The 21,019-nt window shown below is 36.9% G+C and overlaps 4 protein-coding genes across 5 annotated transcripts; 2 read left to right on the forward strand and 2 right to left on the reverse strand.

Annotated features, from left to right (window-relative positions):
- The first annotated feature begins 1,950 nt into the window (after positions 1–1,950).
- On the forward strand, positions 1,951–7,176 carry LOC103987228 (shaggy-related protein kinase alpha). The gene is made up of 13 exons (XM_009405472.3): positions 1,951–2,224; positions 3,671–3,856; positions 3,982–4,074; positions 4,324–4,383; positions 4,595–4,867; positions 5,272–5,346; positions 5,640–5,696; positions 5,786–5,926; positions 6,017–6,067; positions 6,177–6,272; positions 6,379–6,462; positions 6,568–6,670; positions 6,780–7,176. The coding sequence occupies exons 2-13, from the start codon at positions 3,743–3,745 to the stop codon at positions 6,869–6,871; spliced, it is 1,239 nt and encodes a 412-aa protein (XP_009403747.1). The 5' UTR covers positions 1,951–2,224; positions 3,671–3,742; the 3' UTR covers positions 6,872–7,176.
- Positions 7,177–7,927: 751 nt separating this feature from the next.
- Positions 7,928–10,725, reverse strand: LOC135620602 (uncharacterized). The gene is made up of 3 exons (XM_065123393.1): positions 10,555–10,725; positions 10,361–10,432; positions 7,928–8,203 (listed from the first exon to the last, which is right to left on the reverse strand). Exons 1-3 carry the CDS (start codon positions 10,696–10,698, stop codon positions 8,039–8,041), a joined length of 381 nt encoding a protein of 126 aa, XP_064979465.1. The 5' UTR covers positions 10,699–10,725; the 3' UTR covers positions 7,928–8,038.
- Positions 10,726–11,060: 335 nt separating this feature from the next.
- Positions 11,061–18,054, forward strand: LOC135620759 (nitrogen regulatory protein P-II homolog). 2 transcript variants are annotated; one of them, XM_065123410.1, is made up of 9 exons: positions 11,061–11,321; positions 11,457–11,469; positions 11,569–11,596; positions 11,672–11,759; positions 14,863–14,930; positions 15,510–15,579; positions 17,108–17,143; positions 17,417–17,512; positions 17,720–18,054. In XM_065123410.1, exons 1-8 carry the CDS (start codon positions 11,123–11,125, stop codon positions 17,476–17,478), a joined length of 564 nt encoding a protein of 187 aa, XP_064979482.1. In that variant the 5' UTR covers positions 11,061–11,122; the 3' UTR covers positions 17,479–17,512; positions 17,720–18,054. The 2 variants fall into 2 exon arrangements, with proteins under 2 accessions (XP_064979482.1, XP_064979476.1); XM_065123404.1 differs by having other exon boundaries at positions 11,064–11,321; positions 11,421–11,469.
- A 588-nt stretch (positions 18,055–18,642) lies between these two features.
- LOC135674943 (uncharacterized) lies at positions 18,643–19,215 on the reverse strand. The gene has a single exon (XM_065185478.1). It carries the CDS (start codon positions 19,213–19,215, stop codon positions 18,643–18,645), a length of 573 nt encoding a protein of 190 aa, XP_065041550.1.
- Between the last annotated feature and the right edge of the window lie 1,804 nt (positions 19,216–21,019).

Consider the following 21,019-nt stretch of genomic DNA (forward strand, 5'->3'; position numbering starts at 1 on the left):
CAAGTTAGCAAGGGGAGCACCCCCATGCGCTAAGTCAGAATCCGTACCGAGATACTGTTTGGCATGTCCCGTCTAGAAAGTTCGGGACGGCACCATCTGACATTGTCCCGGGATGATGACCGCACAGAAGCACCGTCTCATCCCTCGAGGATCAGCCGCCATGTCGAATCCATGTGCGACCGACCCTTTCTCATATCATATCATGATCAAAGGAAGACGTTGATTTCTTGCACTGTCTCCATGCGCTGCTCTACTATTTCACCAACCTTCCTCGGATCATGATCAAAGGAAGAGGTTGACATCGGTCAAACCACGTTTAACTCGGTCCCTCATACGTTTCAATTTGGATCAAACGATGGCTTCGTGCGAAAGAGTTGGGAACATCTCTTCCATATGTTGCCACGCTTGCAGATGCATCGCCGCTATCTATCTCTCTTACGCAAACCCAAACAAAAAGCCTTGGGAGGACAAGTCTTCTTTTGCGAGGCGTCACCATCTTCAACAACCCATTCGATTCCTTCCCAAGTCAAGCTTTTCTTTTCTTTTCTTTTCTTTTATGAGTCTCATGATATTGATATTTTTTTGTGGTGTATAAAATGATGCTGTTTAGTTTGGCTAAAAAATATATTTGTTATGGTTTTATTATTGATTCTAAAAATATATTATATGATTTAAACCCAAAAAATAGAGAGAGAGAGAGAGAGAGAGAGAGAGAGAGAGAGAAAACAATGGAAAAACGAAGATATATGTGAAGAAGTCTAATTTGCTATTATTATCATTGACAAATAATACTTACGAGTTTCACTATGTTTGAATCACCATTTAATTATCTAAAAATCGACGTTCGAATTGAATATTATTTATTTTATTCGAATCCAGTCCAAACCTCCATTAGGGTGATGGAACACAGGCATTTTCTTCTTTTCAGAAATAAATTCACTCGATTAATTCAACCTAAGGGGGGGGGGGGGGGGGAGAGAGAGAGAGAGAGAGCAATTCATTATATTTTCACTTGAAACAATTGGATGATTCACTTGAACATGGTGGGTATTTGAGTTCCAAATTGAATTCTTTGGCTTTCATGAGTTTAATCGGTCTTATACCTCTCATTGTTTTTGTTGTTTCATAAAAAAAATAATAAAATAATATGATATTAAATAATTATCATATAATTATATGATATTAAATAATAGTATTTGGGTAAGGTGAAAGGGCTCGAGCATGACGAAAGCTAATTGAGTAGGGGATATTGTAACATCTCATTAATCTCACATCGGAAGTAGACAATGCATATGATTAGCTTATATGAGTCTGATGAGTGTATTATGTAAACTCTCTTAAAATAACATATTCAAATGTTTACTTAAATTCGACATCTACCGTTTGTACAATACTACACTAACTATAAAATACCATATAGATTCTCATTTACGTAATATTATAATAACTTTGAGGAGTCTAACGTACGTAAAACTATATGGGTGAAAAAAAAATTATTATATTTTTAAATACTTATTTTATTTCTTAAAAAGTGTTTGATCCCATTTTTCTTCATTTTGGTTTATTTTAAGAAAATAATAATAAACCACACAAATAGAACTTGGATCTATCGCCTTTGAGAGATAAGATAAATATTTTTTTAAAAAAGTATTATTTGAAAAAAAAGAAATGATCGATGATGAAAATCTAAAACCCAATATTTTTTCGGTAAATCATCCAAAATTGAGAAATTCAACTCTATAATAACACTTGATTCTAATTATTACATAAAAATAAAATAATTTTAAACTCCTTTTCATTAAAAAAAAGGAAATACACTAAAAATAAAAATAGAAAAAACGAGGGCAAATAAGTAATTGAGTCTCCTTAGGGGGTATATATGTCATTTCATTCCACTAATTATTATATGGGTAGGCGTGGGATCCAATTTTGGAACGGCCCATCAAAATGCAGCTCTCTTTTGACTGTTCTCACATCACTCCTCTGACCTCTCTCCACCACCTTTTCCTCCCTTTGCCACCAACAACAAGAAATTAGAGGTGGAAAAATCGTCTACCAAGCAATCGAGAGGCGCATTGGAGACCCCTCGATCTCTGATCCCTATCTGGATCACTAGCGCAGTTCACAACGAGGAGAAGAAGCAGCAGCAGGCAGCGGTCGTCGATCTGTGTCTCCGTGTGCGCGGTGAATTGGGAGGATGATTCCGGGACCGGTTGTTGGTGTCGTAAGATCTCCTCCGAGCTCCCAAAGTTGCTTTCTTTATCTTGTTTCAGCGGTCGATTAGTGTGGTTCGCGACAAGATCGGTCCATTTCTTGGCTTTTGCCCTCGGATCATGCGTTTTGCTTTCTTGAAATCCTGGGAGCTTGATGCGTTTGTCCTCGAGGGAGAGTTTGGTTGAGATCGTTTCAGTGTGTAATTTGTTTGCGAATAATTACAGGATTTCTTACGGGAAACTAGGGATTTTGAATCTCGATTGGACTCTTTGTCATGTAGCTCTAGATCTTCTTTATTCTGAATTGTGAGTTACTCTGCTACTGGGTACGCTTGTTCTTCTTTTCAGGTTGCTGCAAGCATCACATTTTCCTGTCAATCTTTTCGTTTTACTCCTAATTTTAGTTTCTTCCTTGTTAATTTGTCGGGCATCTCTTTTGGAATCATGGAGATTCCTCCCGAACACTTCCACACAATTTTATTTGCTGGATCGGTATACCTTCCTGAAAGATTGGAAATGACTGAGGATGCCACTGAATTAAAGGTTCTCATGAGCTTTAGGTAACACCACTTGGTGTTCATGGCATAGATGCCATTGCGTTTGCTGGTAAATCTCAAATAAGTTGCTGAATATTGCTGGTTGCACACTAGAGGGATGATGTTAATATCAATAATTAAAGTTAGAGTTGCATGAACATGCAGTGAGACAATTAAACATGTGATTGTGCACTGACGAGCTATTTATTTATGAGAATGCATCTATGTAAATGGAGACTAGTGGATGATGATTGAATTAGAAATCTAAGCCCTGAAGAGTTTTCCTTTTTGAATAACTATTTACTTAGTAAGTATGTAACTAATTTACATCACGTTTCTGAATTGCTCCATAGGCCACATGTATAAAATGCATTTTTGTTGGTTCATCACGTGATGTGTTTCGGTTGCTAGTAGCATGCTCTTATTTACTATAACTAGTACTGTGATATGCATTAACTACGACATTCATTTAGTTCTACACACCTCTTCATTTTCTGGCAGCTTCCTGATCATACCTATTAAACACTCAAGTTAATGATAAGTTAGAGACAATGAAGATCTTCAATGAGATACAAAGATTGTAAGTGTGCCATGAGACATGGCAGATCAAAATATTAGAATGCACCTCAGGGCACAAGTTCCAAGCAGCAAAGCCTATAAGAATTGGACTTCAAATTCTGTGAATGCATGAAATTTAGAATTTCTTTTTTACAGAATTTATCTACTTCTTGCTCTTTTTTTTGGTCTTTTTGTGCAAGTCAATTTAATTGAAATTCCTACAAAATGAAATTTCCTTGAAGTTCATGAATTTGTCTTAATCTTTTCCTCTGTTGCATGAGAACTTTTTCATTGACCAAGAGAAATGCCGAGAGGAATAGTTTGTCGGCCTGCCTGCTGACATGTCTTTCACTTTCTTAACAGGTAAATGAACAACTTAATTTTAATAGTCTTGCTTAAGACAAATTGAAAGGAGGGGATTTCCTATTGAAGTGGATGACTTCAATTAGTGTGGTGCCCTCAATGGGGCTAAGAAACACCAGTGGAACAATTGGTGCTGTGGACAGGTTGCCAGATGAGATGAAAGACATGAAAATAAGGGATGATAAGGTAGCTGAGTAACACCAGTTATGCATCTAGTGACTAGTGCTTGTACTTTGTGTCACTATGATAGTAGAATACGGCCAATAAATTAGTTGTTTCACCAAATCAACAAATTTAATGAACTACTGCAGGAAGCTGAAGAAACAGTGGTTGATGGGAATGGCACAGAAACTGGTCATATAATTGTTACAACAATTGGAGGTAGAAATGGTCAGCCAAAACAGGTAAAAAGAGCTTTTTTCAATATGCTATAGAAATGTAGGAATGCGTTTTAACCTATTTAGAAGAACTGGATTTTTTATATGAATTATGGAGGAAAGACTAAAAAATTCGATTGGCTTGGTACTATACATAAATTGGTATCATACATGGTTAACATCTTAGGTTTTCTTCTTTATGCTTCAGCCTTATTTTTCTTGGATGAATGCATTTGCACACTCATTCTCTTAATAATCTGTTCATTTTGATGGCAGACCATAAGCTATATGGCTGAGCGTGTTGTTGGACATGGCTCATTTGGTATAGTATTCCAGGTCAGTTTCTAAACAGTTGAGCTTACAAAGTACTTCTGTTTTTGTCATCCTGCTTGGATGCTTAATTGCCCATTGTCTGGCTCTATTAGACAACATACAAGTGCACTTATGGATGATTGGTTTTGGCTGCATCTTTTGTTAGATTGATCTTACAGTTTTATCTGCAGATGAGATAATAATAGTAATCGGCATTATTCTTTTCTGTTTATAGGCTAAATGTCTTGAGACTGGTGAAACAGTAGCCATAAAGAAGGTTCTGCAAGACAAGAGGTATAAAAACCGTGAATTGCAGACCATGCGCTTTCTTGACCATCCAAATGTCATTTCTATGAAGCATTGTTTTTTCTCAACTACTACGAAGGATGACCTGTACCTGAACTTGGTACTTGAGTATGTTCCAGAGACAGTTCATCATGTTATCAAACACTACAACAAGATGAACCAACGAATGCCTCTAATATATGTGAAACTATACATGTACCAGGTTAGCAGGAGTTTACTGTCGTTGCAACTTCTGTTTATTATTTGTTTTTTGGACCTTTGTTTTGGTTGGTGAATTTTCAACATATGCATTTCATCAAGTTTAAATAGATTCTTAAAAGTTATTATTGTTAAGTCCTCACTGTTCGTGTAGTCATATACACCTAATTTTTTTGGGTCACTTTTATGCACCAAAGACTAATTCTTGAAGTAAATATTCTGATATTTGCTGCTGATAGGTGTATCTGTTGGCTCCACAATGCTGCAGGATGGAGATTTCATTTTATGAAAATATAGACAGAACATTCAATCTTACAAGCCAAATAGTTTATTTATTTATTTTTTTCTCTGAACACTCTTGAAATCTTGTGGTGCACTTTTTCTGATTCTGTTTTGTTACTACAACAGATCTGTAGAGCGTTGGCCTATATTCATGGCAGCATTGGAGTATGCCATAGAGACATAAAGCCCCAGAATCTTCTGGTATATATTCACTCTATTGTATTAATTTAGTATTTATATTTTTTTTCATTTTAAACATCTTATTCAACTAAATCTAATATAAATGTTGGTTGTTATTCTTACCTTGATAAATTAATTTTTTTATTGATCAATTATAAAGTTACATTTTTGTTTGCTTGAAGTTATTTTGAAATGGTTGGAGATATATGGTGCTTAGTATACAGAGACATTGATGTGGGTTTCATCTGATTTCATTACGAGTTTCATCTCTTATGTCCTAAATCAGGAGTGAACTTACATTTTACTTAAAACAGGTCAACCCACACACTCACCAGCTAAAAATATGTGACTTCGGGAGTGCAAAAGTCTTGGTATATATTTTTTCTTTTCATCTGTCAAATTGATGTCAATCGATTTAATTCAATAGCATATACATTTAGCTTTTCTTTTGTTTATGCAGGTAAAAGGAGAACCAAATATTTCATATATATGTTCCAGATATTATAGGGCTCCTGAGCTTATATTTGGGGCTACTGAGTATACTACGGCAATCGACATCTGGTCTGCTGGGTGTGTTCTTGCAGAACTTATGCTAGGACAGGTAAACTAACATGGAAGACTTTTTCTGTGGATACTTTCTAGTCCTGCATACATTTCACATGCCAATTTACAATGGTTTGTTATTTGGTAGCCTCTCTTTCCAGGAGAAAGCGGAGTTGACCAACTTGTTGAAATAATAAAGGTAATATAACTGTTAACCCATGCCTCTACTGCTGCCTAAACGATATCTTTGTTTGAGTTTTACTATTTGCTACAGCTGACCTTTTATGATGTGTATTTTTCCAATTCAGGTTCTAGGTACACCCACAAGGGAAGAAATTAAATGCATGAACCCAAATTACAATGAATTCAAATTCCCACAGATAAAGGTTCATCCTTGGCACAAGGTACTATAATAAGTGTTTTCCTATGGTTTCCAACTATAAGCTACTCAGGCTATTTGCTTTTACTTATCTGCTATAGAAGTCTTATTATTGTCATCTGTTTGCTCAGATATTCCATAAACAAATGCCTCTTGAAGCTGTGGATCTTGTCTCTAGGCTTTTGCAATACTCCCCAAGCTTGCGATGCACTGCGGTGAGTATAAACTACGGATATTGCGATCATCTTTATATCCTCATTGATATTTTTCATGTTTTTATCTAGCTTGATTATCGTGCGTCTTTGTTTAATTAAATGCAGTTGGAAGCATTAATTCATCCATTCTTTGATGAGCTTCGAAATCAAAGTACCCGCTTACCCAATGGTCGCTTTTTGCCCCCTCTCTTTAATTTCAAGCCTCATGGTAAGTCTTTTGTATGAAGTAGACTTCTGCAGGTCTTATTATCATCATCAAATCTGTTGGCCTAGAAGGAACTCAACGTGTTTATTTGACATCCTTTTGTGACAACCAGAGTTGAAGGGTGTGCCAACCGAGATGGTCGCAAAGTTGATTCCAGAGCATGCAAGAAAGCAATGTGTCGGTTTAGGATCACAAGCTGGCTGAAATAAAAATGACCTGCAAATAGCAGATGCCCATTTGCCCCAGGAAAGATATGCACTTGTTATGATCGGTGAACGATGTACACAGCATAAGTGAATGCTGTTTCCTATGGTAATAGAATCCTTGTCCCTTCAAGCAGATAAAGATGTCTCTGTTCATCTTCCAAAGTCCTAGAAGATCTTTGCCTAACGTCGCACAAAGTCAAATGTGTAACATCTATGCATGTTTAAGATTGCACTGATCTGCTTGAACCATGGATCAGAATGTTCTTTTCTGTTCTGCTTCAGTGTGATTACCAAGTTGATTTATAGTTGGTGAAATGTCTACTGATGCATATATCCGACATTGTTCAGGTCTTTGATCATCCTGCTGGCGATAGCAAACCTTCTGTATAACTTGTAATTTATTTCTGTCCTTATTGCGGAAATATAATCGTCGTAGCCATTGTCAAAGACATGCTATGGCAATTCCAATTCTTTAAAAGCATATCCATACTCATTGCAGCTTTTCATGCTCCTCCTGGTTTCAAAAATCTCAATAAAGTTGCCTTTTTTGTGATGCTCTTCCTATTCAGCAGACAAAAAGAAGGTTTTATTTCTGCTCACAGAACGACGTGTTCTGAAGCTTGAATTCAAGCAACAAGCGCTAGCTGATAAATATTAGACAACTTAGACTTGTTTGCTTGGCCAAAAGAAGTAGATTGACAACAAGCATTACCCTTGTTTTGTGTATGTGTTTTTTTCCACCCATGACTGTAGCTAACAGGAAGACTGCTCCCTGTTTTGCCCTGATAACATTTCAGATTACCTGCCTGATTTCTTTTCACCTTTTGGCATCAAGGATTCAGAGTATAGTTCCTATTCTCTCTTCTTCTTCTTGTTAGATAGTAAAATTTCACACATCAATGTCCATGGAGCATCTGAATACCCATCTCGGTTGTTGCTCATAACTACATTGCAAGTCAGCAGAGGCAAGTCGTAATAGTTCATGATCTCAGACTCATTCATGTGCCAAAGGTTTGGAAAAAATGGGGCTTGACCACCAAAACATAGATGACAGTTCCGCAATTTCAAACATTTTCATTCAAAAATCGATAAGTATTTTCATGATTACAATGGTTTGAAGCTGAATGCAAAAGTTAATCTGTGAATTGAAGAAACAGAATCAGCTTCATGCCTGGTCCAGCAGACTGCAAGTGAATTCAGCATTTTTCAGTTCCAGCTTCTCCGCCTTGGAGACAACGTCTAAAGAAAGCGGCCTAAAGCTCCGATCTGGGCCATAGAAATGTGGAAAGTAGGTGCCCTCAGCAGCTTCATATATTAACTCCTCACCAAGCTTTAATAGGAAAATAAAACCTGTGAGCTTGTTGAAGCTACAATTCAAGTTGTGTGATGATTTTATCTTATAGGGCGGTATAAAATGGCAGGTAAATATCCATGTACTCAACACAAAATAGTTATGACATTATGATTTACCAATTTTTTGTTGCATATTATAGAAGATAGAAGATGTTAAAACAACATAAGAGACATTGTGAAATGCTATTTAAAAAAGAATTAAATAACAATAAAAACAAGATAGGTTTGTGGCACTCACATGCATGGTACAGTGTTTCAAAATTTGGTTTTAGCATCAACAAATGTAATCTTAGGAATCACTCGATCAAGCTGACCTCCAGATTGCAATGTTAGAGATTGTGAGTACACATATGACAGTGTAAAATTAAATTATCTACAAGACCATGTTCAGTAGTTAACTATCTTAAATTTAGTTCCCAAAAGCTAGATGAAAAAGAAAGAACAATACAGTACAGGAGATCTGCCCAATGCAGTGAAGCAGAGTGTAGTGGAATAAGTCCTCCAAGAAAATTACAAACATGTGGATATTCTTTTATCAAAAGTATCCTATGTGGTAATTTGCCTGAGACAAGTAATCATTTCTTTCTAGGCTGTGAATCAGAACTTCAAGGCAGATTTTGATAAAAGGTAATATGAAGTACCATCAAATGTTTGGGAGATCTGGAGAAAGAATAACTTGAGAATGTTTCGAGAAGGGATGGGATTAGTTGGTATTGGCTGTTGCTGAAGAATATGATTCCAGTGGAATTTGTATTTCTGATGAAAAAAGAAATACTGTAGACATTGAAAACAACAGATTTATCTCAAAGCCACTTACAATTCTGATTTATTGTTGCATGTCAGTTTAGAAGGATGTTTTCTTTTGTTTGGCTTGTCCAGTTCTTTTGTCAGTCTTGCATGCAAGGGAGGGTGTTTGATTGCTGTTTGCTTTCAGCTCATTTGCAGGAAGCTTGCTAGCTTCATGTTTTGTATATACGGCACTCATATGGCAGAAATTGAAAAACTAAAAGTGAAGTACATTCAACCTAGAAACTAAAGATTGGTTAATGCATGGGGATATCAAGTAAACAAACTGCACATGAAAGAAGACAAGATCAAGGTATCCAATAGAATTTTTTTACAGGGAACACATCCAATATGACACAAATTTATATTGGATCACTAGTTCAGGTATCTAAATTAAGTTTCTTATGCTTGTGATCACATAGATTAGATGCTTGAAGGTGCAGTGGAAACTAAAAGCTGCCCATGAACCAAAAGTTCCTATTATGATGATCAGACCTGAGGATCTAAAACACAAGCACTGGCATCCATGTCATCTTAGATACTTTGATTTAACATAGGACATAGAAGTGTGTTTTTATAACAGAGCTAAAAGTTGGCGATTAGATGTAGTAGTTGTTGCTGTTGTACAAACTCTTCCACAAATGATGAGTGCATTGAGTTTCAGTACACTTCCAAATGCAGCCTTGCTACATGTTTACTTTAGCATACCATGTGGCAAGTCTCCAAACACAACTTCATAACCATGGTGTAAGAAACAATACAACCTTTTCAATTATGGCAAAATTCCATTGCATGGCTTCAGCATTCATGGCAGAAAAATTAGTTAAAGTGAACAATGAACATATGTATACATAATACTTGTAGATGAACCATTTGTCTTAAGAATAGAACGGATGCGCTGCATCTAATCTTTCTAAAAGAGCTAGGATCTCAACCATCCATGTCTATATTCAACAAAATAAACTATTTGCCAAAATTGATCAAAGACAAGGACAAATTCGATTGTCATCGAAAGTGCTCGTGTTCGACTAAATCTATATGTCAATGACCAACAAGTCAGCCAGAAATTACAAGTTCTAAAGACCAACATTTATTTCAAACATCATAGATGATCCAAATACCCAATATTCCAACAAGTAATCGATGGGAAGGCCATATGACACATAACACATATATGCCCAGACAACAGAAACGTTTTCATCAGAAGGTACTGTAGGTTTTGACAAGCTCTTCACCAAATAATCGGTATTAATCCATCATATGACACAAGCATCCAGGGATTAGGCGAACGATTAAGGTGACCATTATCTTATCACAAAAAGAGTTCGAGTCTTGTGCCCTAACTTACCTTGGTCGCGTCGATTTGGAGCAAATAAAGGTCCTCCCTACCGCGGAAAAAGTTGTTCAGAACCATCCTCACCTGCCCAAGATTGAAACTTTAAGCAATTTCATACATAAAAAAGATCAACAGCGAAAAGAAAACGAGACGATCAGATCTCTTTGTTTTACTTTCCGCGAATTTTCGGGTTCCGCTGTACCTACCTGATCAAGGTCACTGAGGTGAATACATCCAGTTCTTCGGTCGAGACTTCCGCCCAGAGTGGCGCCCGTCCTCTGCAGCTCCTCCCATTCTCCCGAGTTGCTCACTCTGTAGACGAACCCGTCTTTGGGGACTCTCTTCTCCATTTCTTTGGGCTCTCTTCTCCGTTACCCACAACGACCAAACTACATCAAAACGTGGGATGACGATCAAAACGGATACCCGTTTCACACTTCGATCCGACCCATTTCTCCGGTCGCGGATCCATACAACAGGGTTCAGCCGGCCGATTAGTAGCTTATCGAACTCTTATACTTGATTAAACTGGATCCGATAAACGAGTGTACACGTGTAATCCTTGTAATGTCTACTTCGCCAACTTAAAGGAAATCGGATCTACACGTGAAATCCGACAAGGATCCGAAAAAGAAATCACATGTAGAGTATATGTGATATTTACGAAGACTATTAACATCGCCTTCATATCATTAAGCTATTTATATATATGTGTATAGTTTTGCGCGCAGTTGTAACGAGGTCTCAGGTTTTCACCTCCGGTCGAGTGAGGAGATGATGGCGACGGCGCTCGATTCTCCGGCACAATTGAGGGCTTTCGACCGCTTAAGACCTTTTCAGGTCGGCTTCTCCGTCCTGGTTCCTAACCCCAAGTACCCCATTTCATCTTCGAGAGCTTCTCCGATCAACGGAAGGCTCGGAGGCGCGACGATTCGCTCGCTCCGCCCGGTGATTATAGCCCATTCCTCTCCAGGTACGTCGCAAAGATGTGTTTTCGCTTGCGACCATGACGAGATTTGCTGGTTACGATGAATTCTTCTTTGTCCCATCTGATTCTTGACTGCGTTTGAAGCAAAATATACTCCGGACGCTAAATTTTACAAGATAGAAGCGATTATGAGGTAAGGTTTTGAGCTTTCTGTTCTCGATGAGGCTTGGAACTGTGTTTCATGGACTCGCTTTAAAAAAATTGTTCGTTGTGTGGTCAAACGGGAGTTCAGGTCATGGAGAGTTCCTCATGTTTCATCGGTAAGATAAAAGAGGAACTCTTGTATGGTTTTGATTGGTTTCAGAGAGCTAGGACTTAATTTTGTCATGACCTAGGGTTTGCTGCAAATGGGAATTCGGGGAGTTACAGTTTCTGACGTTCGAGGTTTTGGGGCACAAGGTGGCTCAACAGAGAGGCATGGTGGTATGTTCCTGTTCAGTGCTGCGGTCTGGTTTATCGTTGGTTTGACATGACAGTCATTCTGTCAATTCAGCTTGTTGGTTTCGGTTGTTTTGATCGAATATGTGCATTCTAGTCTTCTTGTTTTGGTCATTTGCTTTGACAATGCAGTCGAAGGGTAGTTGCTCACCAGACATATTGCTAATATGTGCAAGACTAAAATTTCTTTTATTTCAACTCTGCATACTGCTTGTATTTCTTTGTCCAGTCAAATAGATTCCTGACTGGTCTGGATCTCTGCTTTTGGATGTATTCTGTTTTACTATCTTAATATCATACTTCTGTTTCACCAATTGATTGATTGGTACTTAAAGATGTACGTAATCCGGATCTTGTTGATGTCTAACTCCTAGTCTACCAGAAATTTCAATTAATAAAATCTCCTACTAAAGTACTTGGATGTGTATCTATCATTGGCTGAAAAGAAATTCTTGTATATTATTCTTGTTATGCAACATCTGGAATTAGTCTTTATGGTTCTTTTTAAACTACTATTGCAAAGAACAATTGTTGTCACCCTGAAAATGATCTGCTTTCTTGCTGACAAAATGAGTCAAAGAGCCTGCTTAGTTAGCATATTTGAGTTAAACCAAGTCCATTAGTTAACTTAGTTTAATCAATAGTTGCCTGATGGAGTTAAGACCAAATTTAGTGGATGGACAAATGGTAATAGTATGGAATGCCCAACAACATAGTGGTGGAACACATAGCAACATCAAAGATAGTTCATCAAACATGGTGGAACACTTTCTTACACGATAAGGTGAGATATGTCAGGATACTCAGCACAGGAAATATTTTCGGAAGTTATAGTGTCAATTTATTAAAAGGCCTCCTGGCTTTACGGCCTTTACCAATAGGGATCCTGCATGTCCATAAGAATGCGACTCTTATCTTTGTATCACATTTTGTGGAATTTTACATAGTTTCTTTTCTGTTATAACAATAGCATAAAAGTAGAAGTTAGCCTTAGTCTTAGGCTCTTAGCCTTGGTATCATCCATAGTTTTCTAATCTGAGCCTCAGGCAAATAGAGTGAAGACTCATTGCTGGAGTTTCTTCCTCTTTGCTGGATTATTTGATAGCTCCACAATGATAGCTGTTCACTTGGCAAGCAATTAAAGAAGCTATAGTGATGGTTTGGTAGGCTGATTGGCATTCCAACAAGCAAGAATGTGGTTATTGGAGTGAACAACAGAGGCACATTAAAAACAGGCAAAAGACTGATAAGTTAGATTCATCATTAGAAGAGGAATGAAGATAGAAATGGATGAATTGAATATCCTTTCCTTGGTTACATATTCTCCATTTCCTTCTAACTCATAATTTATGCATAGGCTGTGTGGTTTCAATATCCATCTGTTGTTCTCTCCCTTTTGTTCGGTAGCATCTCAGTGGCCTCAATCTATGCTGGAGGTCCATTTTAATTGATCCTGTATTTGGGTTTGCGCCAAATAGATGGGATCCACATGGAAATTTGATGGTAGTATTTCTTAGAAGTTTAAGCTATTAGGTTATAAGACAATACTTATTTTCTAATATGATGCATATACTTTTTTTCTCTTATTGTCTTTTATATCCTTTTTTTTTCTGTTATTGTTATAAGACAATACTTCTTTTTTTTCTCTTATTGTCTTGTATATTTTTTTTTAACAAGATGGAGAGATCGATGAAGATACTATTCATAAAGTAAAAATACGATGATTAAAATAATGAGGGATATCAAGGGTCTTGTATGATTATCAGATACCTTCGAAATTAAAAAAAAAATTTATAAGCTAGTTGTGAGACCAACAATGTTTTATGGATCTGAGTGTTAAGCAGTTAAGAAACAATATATACAAAAAGTATGTGTTGTCAAGATGAGAATGTTGAGTTGGATATGTAGAATTACTAGGAAAGATAAAATTTATTTTTTTAATTCGTGAACAACTAAGTATCGCTTTGATGGAGGATAAGATGAGAGAAAATCATTTAAGATGATATGAGCTTGTGCTTAGAAGACATCCGGATGTGATGGTATTTAAGATAGTATGAGCATATGCTTAGGAGACATCCAGATGTGGTAGTCAGAAGAGGTGTAATGATTAATATTAGTGATACGAGGAGAAGTAGAGGAAGACATAAAAAGATCGTAATAGAAACTATAAATAAAGATTTAAGTACTCTAAACTTAACTAAACATATGATTTTTTATAAATCTCAATGGTGTCAAGAGATTCATATGGCCAATTCCAAATAGTTGGGACTTTCGGTTTTCCTATTGTTGTCTTGTATATCCTTTTTTTTCTAATTTTTAATTAAAATTCTGAAATTGGATCAAAACTGTGAAGCTAACACCAACTGCTGCAACTGATATTCTTCGCTCACAACTGGAAAAGAAACCCAAATAAATTTTGTGGCCTTGCAAACAGGCACAGTCTTAGAAGCACATGGTTGGTTCCATTCATGACAAGATTGAGCTTCTACCTCATGAATTTCAGCAGCATTAAATGAAATATTGACATTTTATTGATAAATTATAATCATCAAGTATAAGCTGTAGGATTTGTAATTCTTTTATATTGAGGCAAACAGGGGTTTCACATTCTATTCTGTCCCCTCCTTTAATGTAATATTTATTATACTTCGCAATCTTGCAAGCAGCCTAGATATAGAACAACATGTAGCATATCAGTATGTGATAAAGATTAAAAAACCTCATTCATGTTCTTAATGAACATCATGAGGATTTATGAAAAAAGAAGGTGAATTGGAATGCAACAAAGTTATTTAATATGATTTCCTAAAGTTCCATGTTGTTTAGTGTAAAGATCGGTAGTCCTGTAAGAGCTGCTGTTTGTTGTCTGCTTGTTTTATTATCAAGCTTTAGAAAGAGCTATCAATTGTGTGTAATATATGTAATTCTTGAATCTTCTGTTGATTTGGTTATGGATTATTTAACATGAAGCAAGAATTGAATTCTTTCTAAAATCTTTGCTTATATATGCTATTGTACTTACTGGGAAAGCTTAATATTTAAGCATGTGCCTGTTCCTGGTAATAAATTTGTTGCTCTGAATTTTCAGGTTCTGAGTTTTCAGAAAACAGCTTCATAGCTAAAGTTAAAATGGAGATAGTGGTGTGCAAAGATCAGGTAGATAAGTAGGTTAGACATGTATCCTTTTATGTTGTTGATTATGAGATCAAGATGAAATATGATGACACTTATGATAATTTTCCATATCTAGGGTGCTACATCTTATAATCTGTAGCCATGAGTAGATATGATCACTTTCTGACTGCAATTTATGCAGTACATATAAAAAGGATGAGAAAAACAACAACTATGGAACTATTATGCATGTATCTTTACAATGAAAATGACATGCTTTTACTGGCTGAAATGCCTTGAACACTTGGGTTAACATGAGAATAATGAGTTTTCAATTTTTGTGGTTGATGCCATAGAGATTTAGTTGAACTACATGATAATAATGTGATTTCAGAACTTGGTGATGTTTGGGACATAAATTCGGTTGAACCTGCCTGTGTCAAACCATAACCGCATAGTAGTTGGTAGAAGATTTAAAATTATTCTTGTTCTCTAATGGAGAGATGTTTAAAATCATTTAGATTTTTTTTTTATCATGCGACCTCTTCTATATTTTGTATTTAATGATGTTATTTATTCCAATTAATTACTATTGCTCTTTATAATATGGTGATGGCATAGGTTGAAGCTGTACTTGAGAAAATAATTGAAGAAACAAGAACAGGAGAAATTGGTGATGGCAAGATTTTCTGTAAGATTAATTTCTCTGTTGCAGTTTAATTCTGATAATCGTGGGTTTCTTTATCTTATATATGATATACAATCCTTTGAGTTATTATATATGAGGGAAATTAGGGTCCACTATGGTTAAGTGTGCTAATTTCATGTTGTGAATTGATTTGTGACTGGCTGGCACATCACACATCCAGGGTGGGATCAGGAGTGGTATGCTTCCGGATTTGTGGTGACTCGTGTTAAGTTGTGCACCGAGTCATGTTGTGCAGCAGTTCTTTTTTGCAAAACTACCTGGATAATTCTCTATCATCTGCTAGTAGTTCCTTAGTTATCTCAGCCCCCAGGGACAGATGAAGTACTTGGTTGTTAGGATTCTTTTTCAGTGAGCACTATAGATGCTTCAGATATGGAATCAGTGGAGAATGTAGTTTTGTAGTTTTTATCGGAAGTTTTAAATAATCTTCATGAACTAGCACCATTTAGATCTGTCTACTTCATTTATTTTTGCTTATAGACAATTTGCTACTTCAACTACTTAACATAAAGTTGAAGTAGCAAATTGTCTCCTTGCTTGTACAGAAAACTTGCTTTATTGAAATCGAGTTGCCTCATGTAAAAGAACTTTATGTAATCTTCTTGAAACATGAGAAGTGAAATTGAGTTTCCTTAACTTCTGTTACTTCAACTGCCTTGCAAATCTTCTTGCTTATACAAAAAACTTACTTTATTGAAATTGAGTTGCCTCATGTATTCTGGATGCCAAAAGTTGTTTTTTCCTTAACTTGGTCTTAATAATGCTCATGTTTCAATTCTAGTCCACATACTGTGTGAATAGACCTTCTTTGTGCTGAGTTCCTTTCATAATTGTTCTCTTCTAACTCATAAGAAAATGATTTTAAATTTCAAGCTGGATCTGTTCTTAGATTGTTCAGTTTGCATTGTTGTTAAGGCATGTATACTATGATTGTCTATTTGACATATTATATCTATTCATTACCGCAAACAGGTAAGTATTTTACATAACTTTTAAAGGACATGAAACTTGGAACTCAGAATTTAGAATTTTTAAAAGAAACTAACATTTTTCTATTATTTTTTTGTGATTTAATTGGAGATTTATTTAATGCTGATTTAGCATCTTAAAATTTTCGGAAAATTCGTATGGGAAGGGTTCTTTGCTAGATGTTGTGACTTATATCTTCAAAAGTTACCATTCATAATAAAATTTAGTATGTCATTATGTAACAGCAATGATTTTTCAGCGACTTGTTATGACTCATAATTATACTGGAATTTGTTGTATCACAATGAAATTTAACTTACCGAATTTGCATAGACCTTCTCAGCAAATTAAAGATAACTTAAAGTCGATAACTTCAGGATGAAATCTGAACATTGTGCATTGCATCTGTTTTAACTTTGATTTCTTTAATCTGTGAAATTTAATCTCATTGTCACTTATTATTTATAAGATTGGTTTTCAATAGTTACAATTTGAATTTTTTCTTCAGTAAAAACTTCTGATGAGATTTCATTTTTTTCAGTGGTACCTGTTGCCGACATAATAAGGATTCGTACTGGTAGGACATGCAAAAAACATTGCTCTACTTTCCTTACATGCTACTCATTTATTTTCGAGTTAATGCAGCTCAAATTTGGCCTTTGTAAAGGAAAAAAATCACCCAAGGGATGCTCATAGCTTATCTTACCTCTTCTTCATGCATATTTTTATGTTTTCTGACTGATTATTTAACTTCTCATTATAAAAAATGTCATAAAATGCTTATCCCATTCAATCTAAATTACTAATACATAAAGTTAATATTCTCTGCTATTTGGTCTCCAATCCTCAGGTGAGCGTGGAGAGAAGGCTGAAAGAATGGATGGTGGACTAGTAGACATGATACCTACTTGACAATTTTATGTTGTTGAAAGATTATGAAGGAATGGTAAGATAACAAGTCAGAGCATGATTTTTCTGTTATGATTTTTGTCATCATTCATTAATTTTCAATATTTAATGAATAGGAAAATGTAAAAATTGTAAAAAAAGAGGAAAATTTCATGCATCTGCTTTTGAGATTTATGTTGTATCATAGGATCATATCTCGAACCTTCAGGGATTGCCATTTGTTGTAGTAAAATGTATTTGGCAGGTTATGCACTTTGATCGAGGAGCCAATTCATCAGATGCTGAAGATACAAGGCTGCAATTGCATTTTTGCTACTTTGCAGTGAGCTCAACATGGACATCAGTTTTCTTTGAGTTCATCTTTTCCCTTTAAACTAGTGCCACTTGGAATTAATTAGATATGCATTTGTTTATGCTTTCTGAAAGTAACATGCTTGATTAATGGAGAGCTTATTACCATGCATGTTTATGACAAAAGGGGACCAAATTATATCTTCAAGATGAGTATGCAAGGGATGGTATATCTGTTATATCAACATATTTGTTATATCCATGCAATAAAATGTCATGTTCCTTTCATGTTTTGTTATATCAACATATTTGTTGTGTGTGGGGATACATGTCATGTATCCATATCCAGTTATAATAGCTTCCATGAATGGTTAATTAGAAGAATGTAATGGTGCCAATTAGGTAATTGGAATCTAATTTGGTGTTAGTTTGGCCTAAAAAACAATGAGAAATTTTGATGATTTAATGTTGAGAAACACAATTTTTAATATGTTTTTGTAATTATTCAACTTGGTCATTCTCTCTCTGCCAAGGCTTAGCCTCAGGAAATCATTAGTCTTAGATTAATTGGAATTATATTCAATTAAAACTTTATGCATCTTATATGTGCATGTGGTCTACTGATCCACAAGCATCAGCAGCTTTCTATAACCATCAGGTATGTTGCATGCAAAATTGACAGATACAGCTTACTGATCATCCAATAACAGTCACCAACAAAAACTTGGGATAGGGAGATATTATAAACTAAAAGAGAGAGAGAGAGAGAGAGAGAGAGAGAGAGAGAGAGAGGTAGATTTATGATGCATTTATTCCAGTAGAACGATTCAGTGGGAAAGCAGACAAAACATCGGACAGAAGTTGCCACAACCACAGCTAGTTGGCCAACAGCTTCTCACCAATGAGATAGGAAACATAAGCATCAGTAGCAACATAAACAATCTGATCATGGCTCAGATGCTTTGCAGTCCAGTCACTGCAAGTCACACTTGCAGGCTTATCGATAGATATCCCCACAACAGAACGAGAGAGATCCACCAGACTCTGTCCGGCATTCGGACCATTCTTCTTTGCAGCAAGAGGAGCAAGCTCCACCACGTTATGAACTCCCCAGCCGTAGTCCTCCCTAAGCTTCTGAGCATCTGAGGTGATGCCAACTCCAACGAAATCCACTGTTGGGTCTGCAAGGAAGCTCGCCAACGATACTGGAACGTAGTCCAAGTGATGCAGCTGAACGATGAGACACTGAGTGCCACTGCAGAGCTGGAGCAGTGCGGCCTTGCCATTACGGTCGGAAGAGAGCCACTCGACGTCAAGGCCTACGACAAGCTTAGAGTAGCCGCTGGCAGACCTCAGAGCAGGTAATTGAGCTAGCACAGTGGAAGCCACGCATGTGACGGTGACCGTCACAAAGGAACCAGCAATGTGAGCTCGCACTGTGGAGGTCATGATACGAAAGCCTTGGAGAAGAAGAAGAGGACGACGACTTTTGATCGATGACAACATGAAAGATTCGGGGGGTACTTATAGGGAGCCCATCCATGTCGTTTCCAAGGTGGAGGAGTGGAATGACGAGATTTGGAAGAAGCCGACGAGTCGTGTTAACTGGAGGATAGACATTACGGTGGCTTGGGAACTCTACGCATCATGAATGCAACCTGAATGATCCTGTCGCTAAAGCTCATGACATTGCAGGGTATGAACATTGGAAAGCAGATGAAACCGTGATAATGCAGTGGAAACTGTAATGGCCCATCTATTATGATAAAATTATATATCTTAATTGTATAATCACCATAGCTAATATTTATCGGTCTGATTAACTATTTGGGCTAATTACATATTACCTCTTATACTTGGACCTTATTAGTATCATGGTTCATGTACTTAAAAATTTATATTGGGAAGAGCTGACTAGGGTTGAAGACCATTCGACCAAAGATAAGGTGACGATAAGACTGACGAAGACGAAGACTCTCATGAAGAGGGGGAGACCATGGAGATGCTCAGGGCATGGTTGTTGTCTTGCTTGCCTCTTGGCATAGCGAGAGAGACTGTCGTTGGGATGCTTAGGGAGTGATCATCGTCTTGCCTGGTTCCTGGTGTAGCGAGAGCGACCACTGCTGGGATGCTCAAGGCATGGTTGTCATCGTCGTTGCCACCAAGGTTATCCTCCTTGCAGTCGTGCAACCCAACACATCGACTTGATAGCCAAGCAGAGAGGACTAGGCCCAGCGCTTGTTGACGAAAGGGGGAGAGCTTCTTTAGTGATTTGACGCTATGCATCCACTTCCACAGTAGCATGAGCTGGGCCACCTAGAAGAGGATGAAGGTGGCGAGCTTCAATTGCGAGATGGTGAGCCATGGGAGCGACATCACGTAAGGGGTCAATTGGAGGGAAGTCGAGAGAAGGAGGATGCCTTTGCCGTCGATCCAAGTCTCGCTATCGAAACCAACCATAGGCAACGAGTGTGAGAACGAGGACGATGTGGGTGACGTGGTGTGGGCGAGGATCAAGAATGAGACGCAATGGTAGGTCCTGAGTTGCCTCGCTACGAGGAGGGGCTGCACTGACCCTAAGCATCCCGATGATGCAACAAGACGCGAACCAAGAGGCAAGGCAACTAGGCCTCCCCTCTTTATGAGAGCCTTCGCCTTCTCGATCTCACCGACACCTCTATGGAGGTTATCTTTGACTATGCGGTCTCCAACCCTATCCAACTCCTCTTCATGACCGACAACACACTCACCAAGTTGCTCATCGTAAAAAATAAAAAAAATAATTTTATTTTTTTTTATCTATGAAAAAAAATAATTGATGAAAAAAAACATGCTGTATTTTTCATCAATATAACTGACAACGTTATAAGATAAATAAGATTATTTATTTCATTTTTAAAATTATAAAAATCTTAATATAAATTTTTTAAACACAGAAACCACAATCTAAGTACATGAGCTGCAATTAACCCTCACACATAATGGTAATCGTGTCATTCACAATTTTCACTTGGTCGAATCTTATTAAAACAAAAAAAAAAGACCCCGTCAAAAGTTAATTGCTACTTTTATACTCTTATAGTATTAATATGCCACGGTTCAAAACATGCAACAACGACGATACGTCTGATTCTATACGAGGAAACTCCAATATCACTAATGCTTTCAAAGATTTGTAGGAACGAGCCAGAGAATTGTGTACCACCCATAAAGCACGGAATGCAATCACAGAGCAGGCACTTTCAAATGTCAG

The sequence above is a fragment of the Musa acuminata genome, chromosome BXJ1-1 (assembly GCF_036884655.1).
Source record: "Musa acuminata AAA Group cultivar baxijiao chromosome BXJ1-1, Cavendish_Baxijiao_AAA, whole genome shotgun sequence".
Classification (NCBI taxonomy): domain Eukaryota; kingdom Viridiplantae; phylum Streptophyta; class Magnoliopsida; order Zingiberales; family Musaceae; genus Musa; species Musa acuminata.

Excerpts from the sequence above, each read along its gene's own strand:
- LOC103987228 (XM_009405472.3), top strand. The coding sequence starts at position 3,743 with ATGACTTCAATTAGTGTGGTGCCCTCAATGGGGCTAAGAAACACCAGT. Across the intron at positions 5,697-5,785 it reads TCGGGAGTGCAAAAGTCTTG|GTAAAAGGAGAACCAAATAT; the intron begins GTATATATTTTT and ends TTGTTTATGCAG. Across the intron at positions 6,671-6,779 it reads CTTTAATTTCAAGCCTCATG|AGTTGAAGGGTGTGCCAACC; the intron begins GTAAGTCTTTTG and ends TGTGACAACCAG.
- LOC135620759 (XM_065123404.1), top strand. The coding sequence starts at position 11,123 with ATGATGGCGACGGCGCTCGATTCTCCGGCACAATTGAGGGCTTTCGAC. Across the intron at positions 11,322-11,420 it reads TATAGCCCATTCCTCTCCAG|CAAAATATACTCCGGACGCT; the intron begins GTACGTCGCAAA and ends CTGCGTTTGAAG. Across the intron at positions 14,931-15,509 it reads TAGTGGTGTGCAAAGATCAG|GTTGAAGCTGTACTTGAGAA; the intron begins GTAGATAAGTAG and ends GTGATGGCATAG.
- LOC135674943 (XM_065185478.1), bottom strand. The coding sequence starts at position 19,215 with ATGACCTCCACAGTGCGAGCTCACATTGCTGGTTCCTTTGTGACGGTC.
- LOC135620602 (XM_065123393.1), bottom strand. The coding sequence starts at position 10,698 with ATGGAGAAGAGAGTCCCCAAAGACGGGTTCGTCTACAGAGTGAGCAAC. Across the intron at positions 10,433-10,554 it reads ACCTCAGTGACCTTGATCAG|GTGAGGATGGTTCTGAACAA; the intron begins GTAGGTACAGCG and ends AATCTTGGGCAG. Across the intron at positions 8,204-10,360 it reads TCCAAATCGACGCGACCAAG|CTTGGTGAGGAGTTAATATA; the intron begins GTAAGTTAGGGC and ends TTCCTATTAAAG.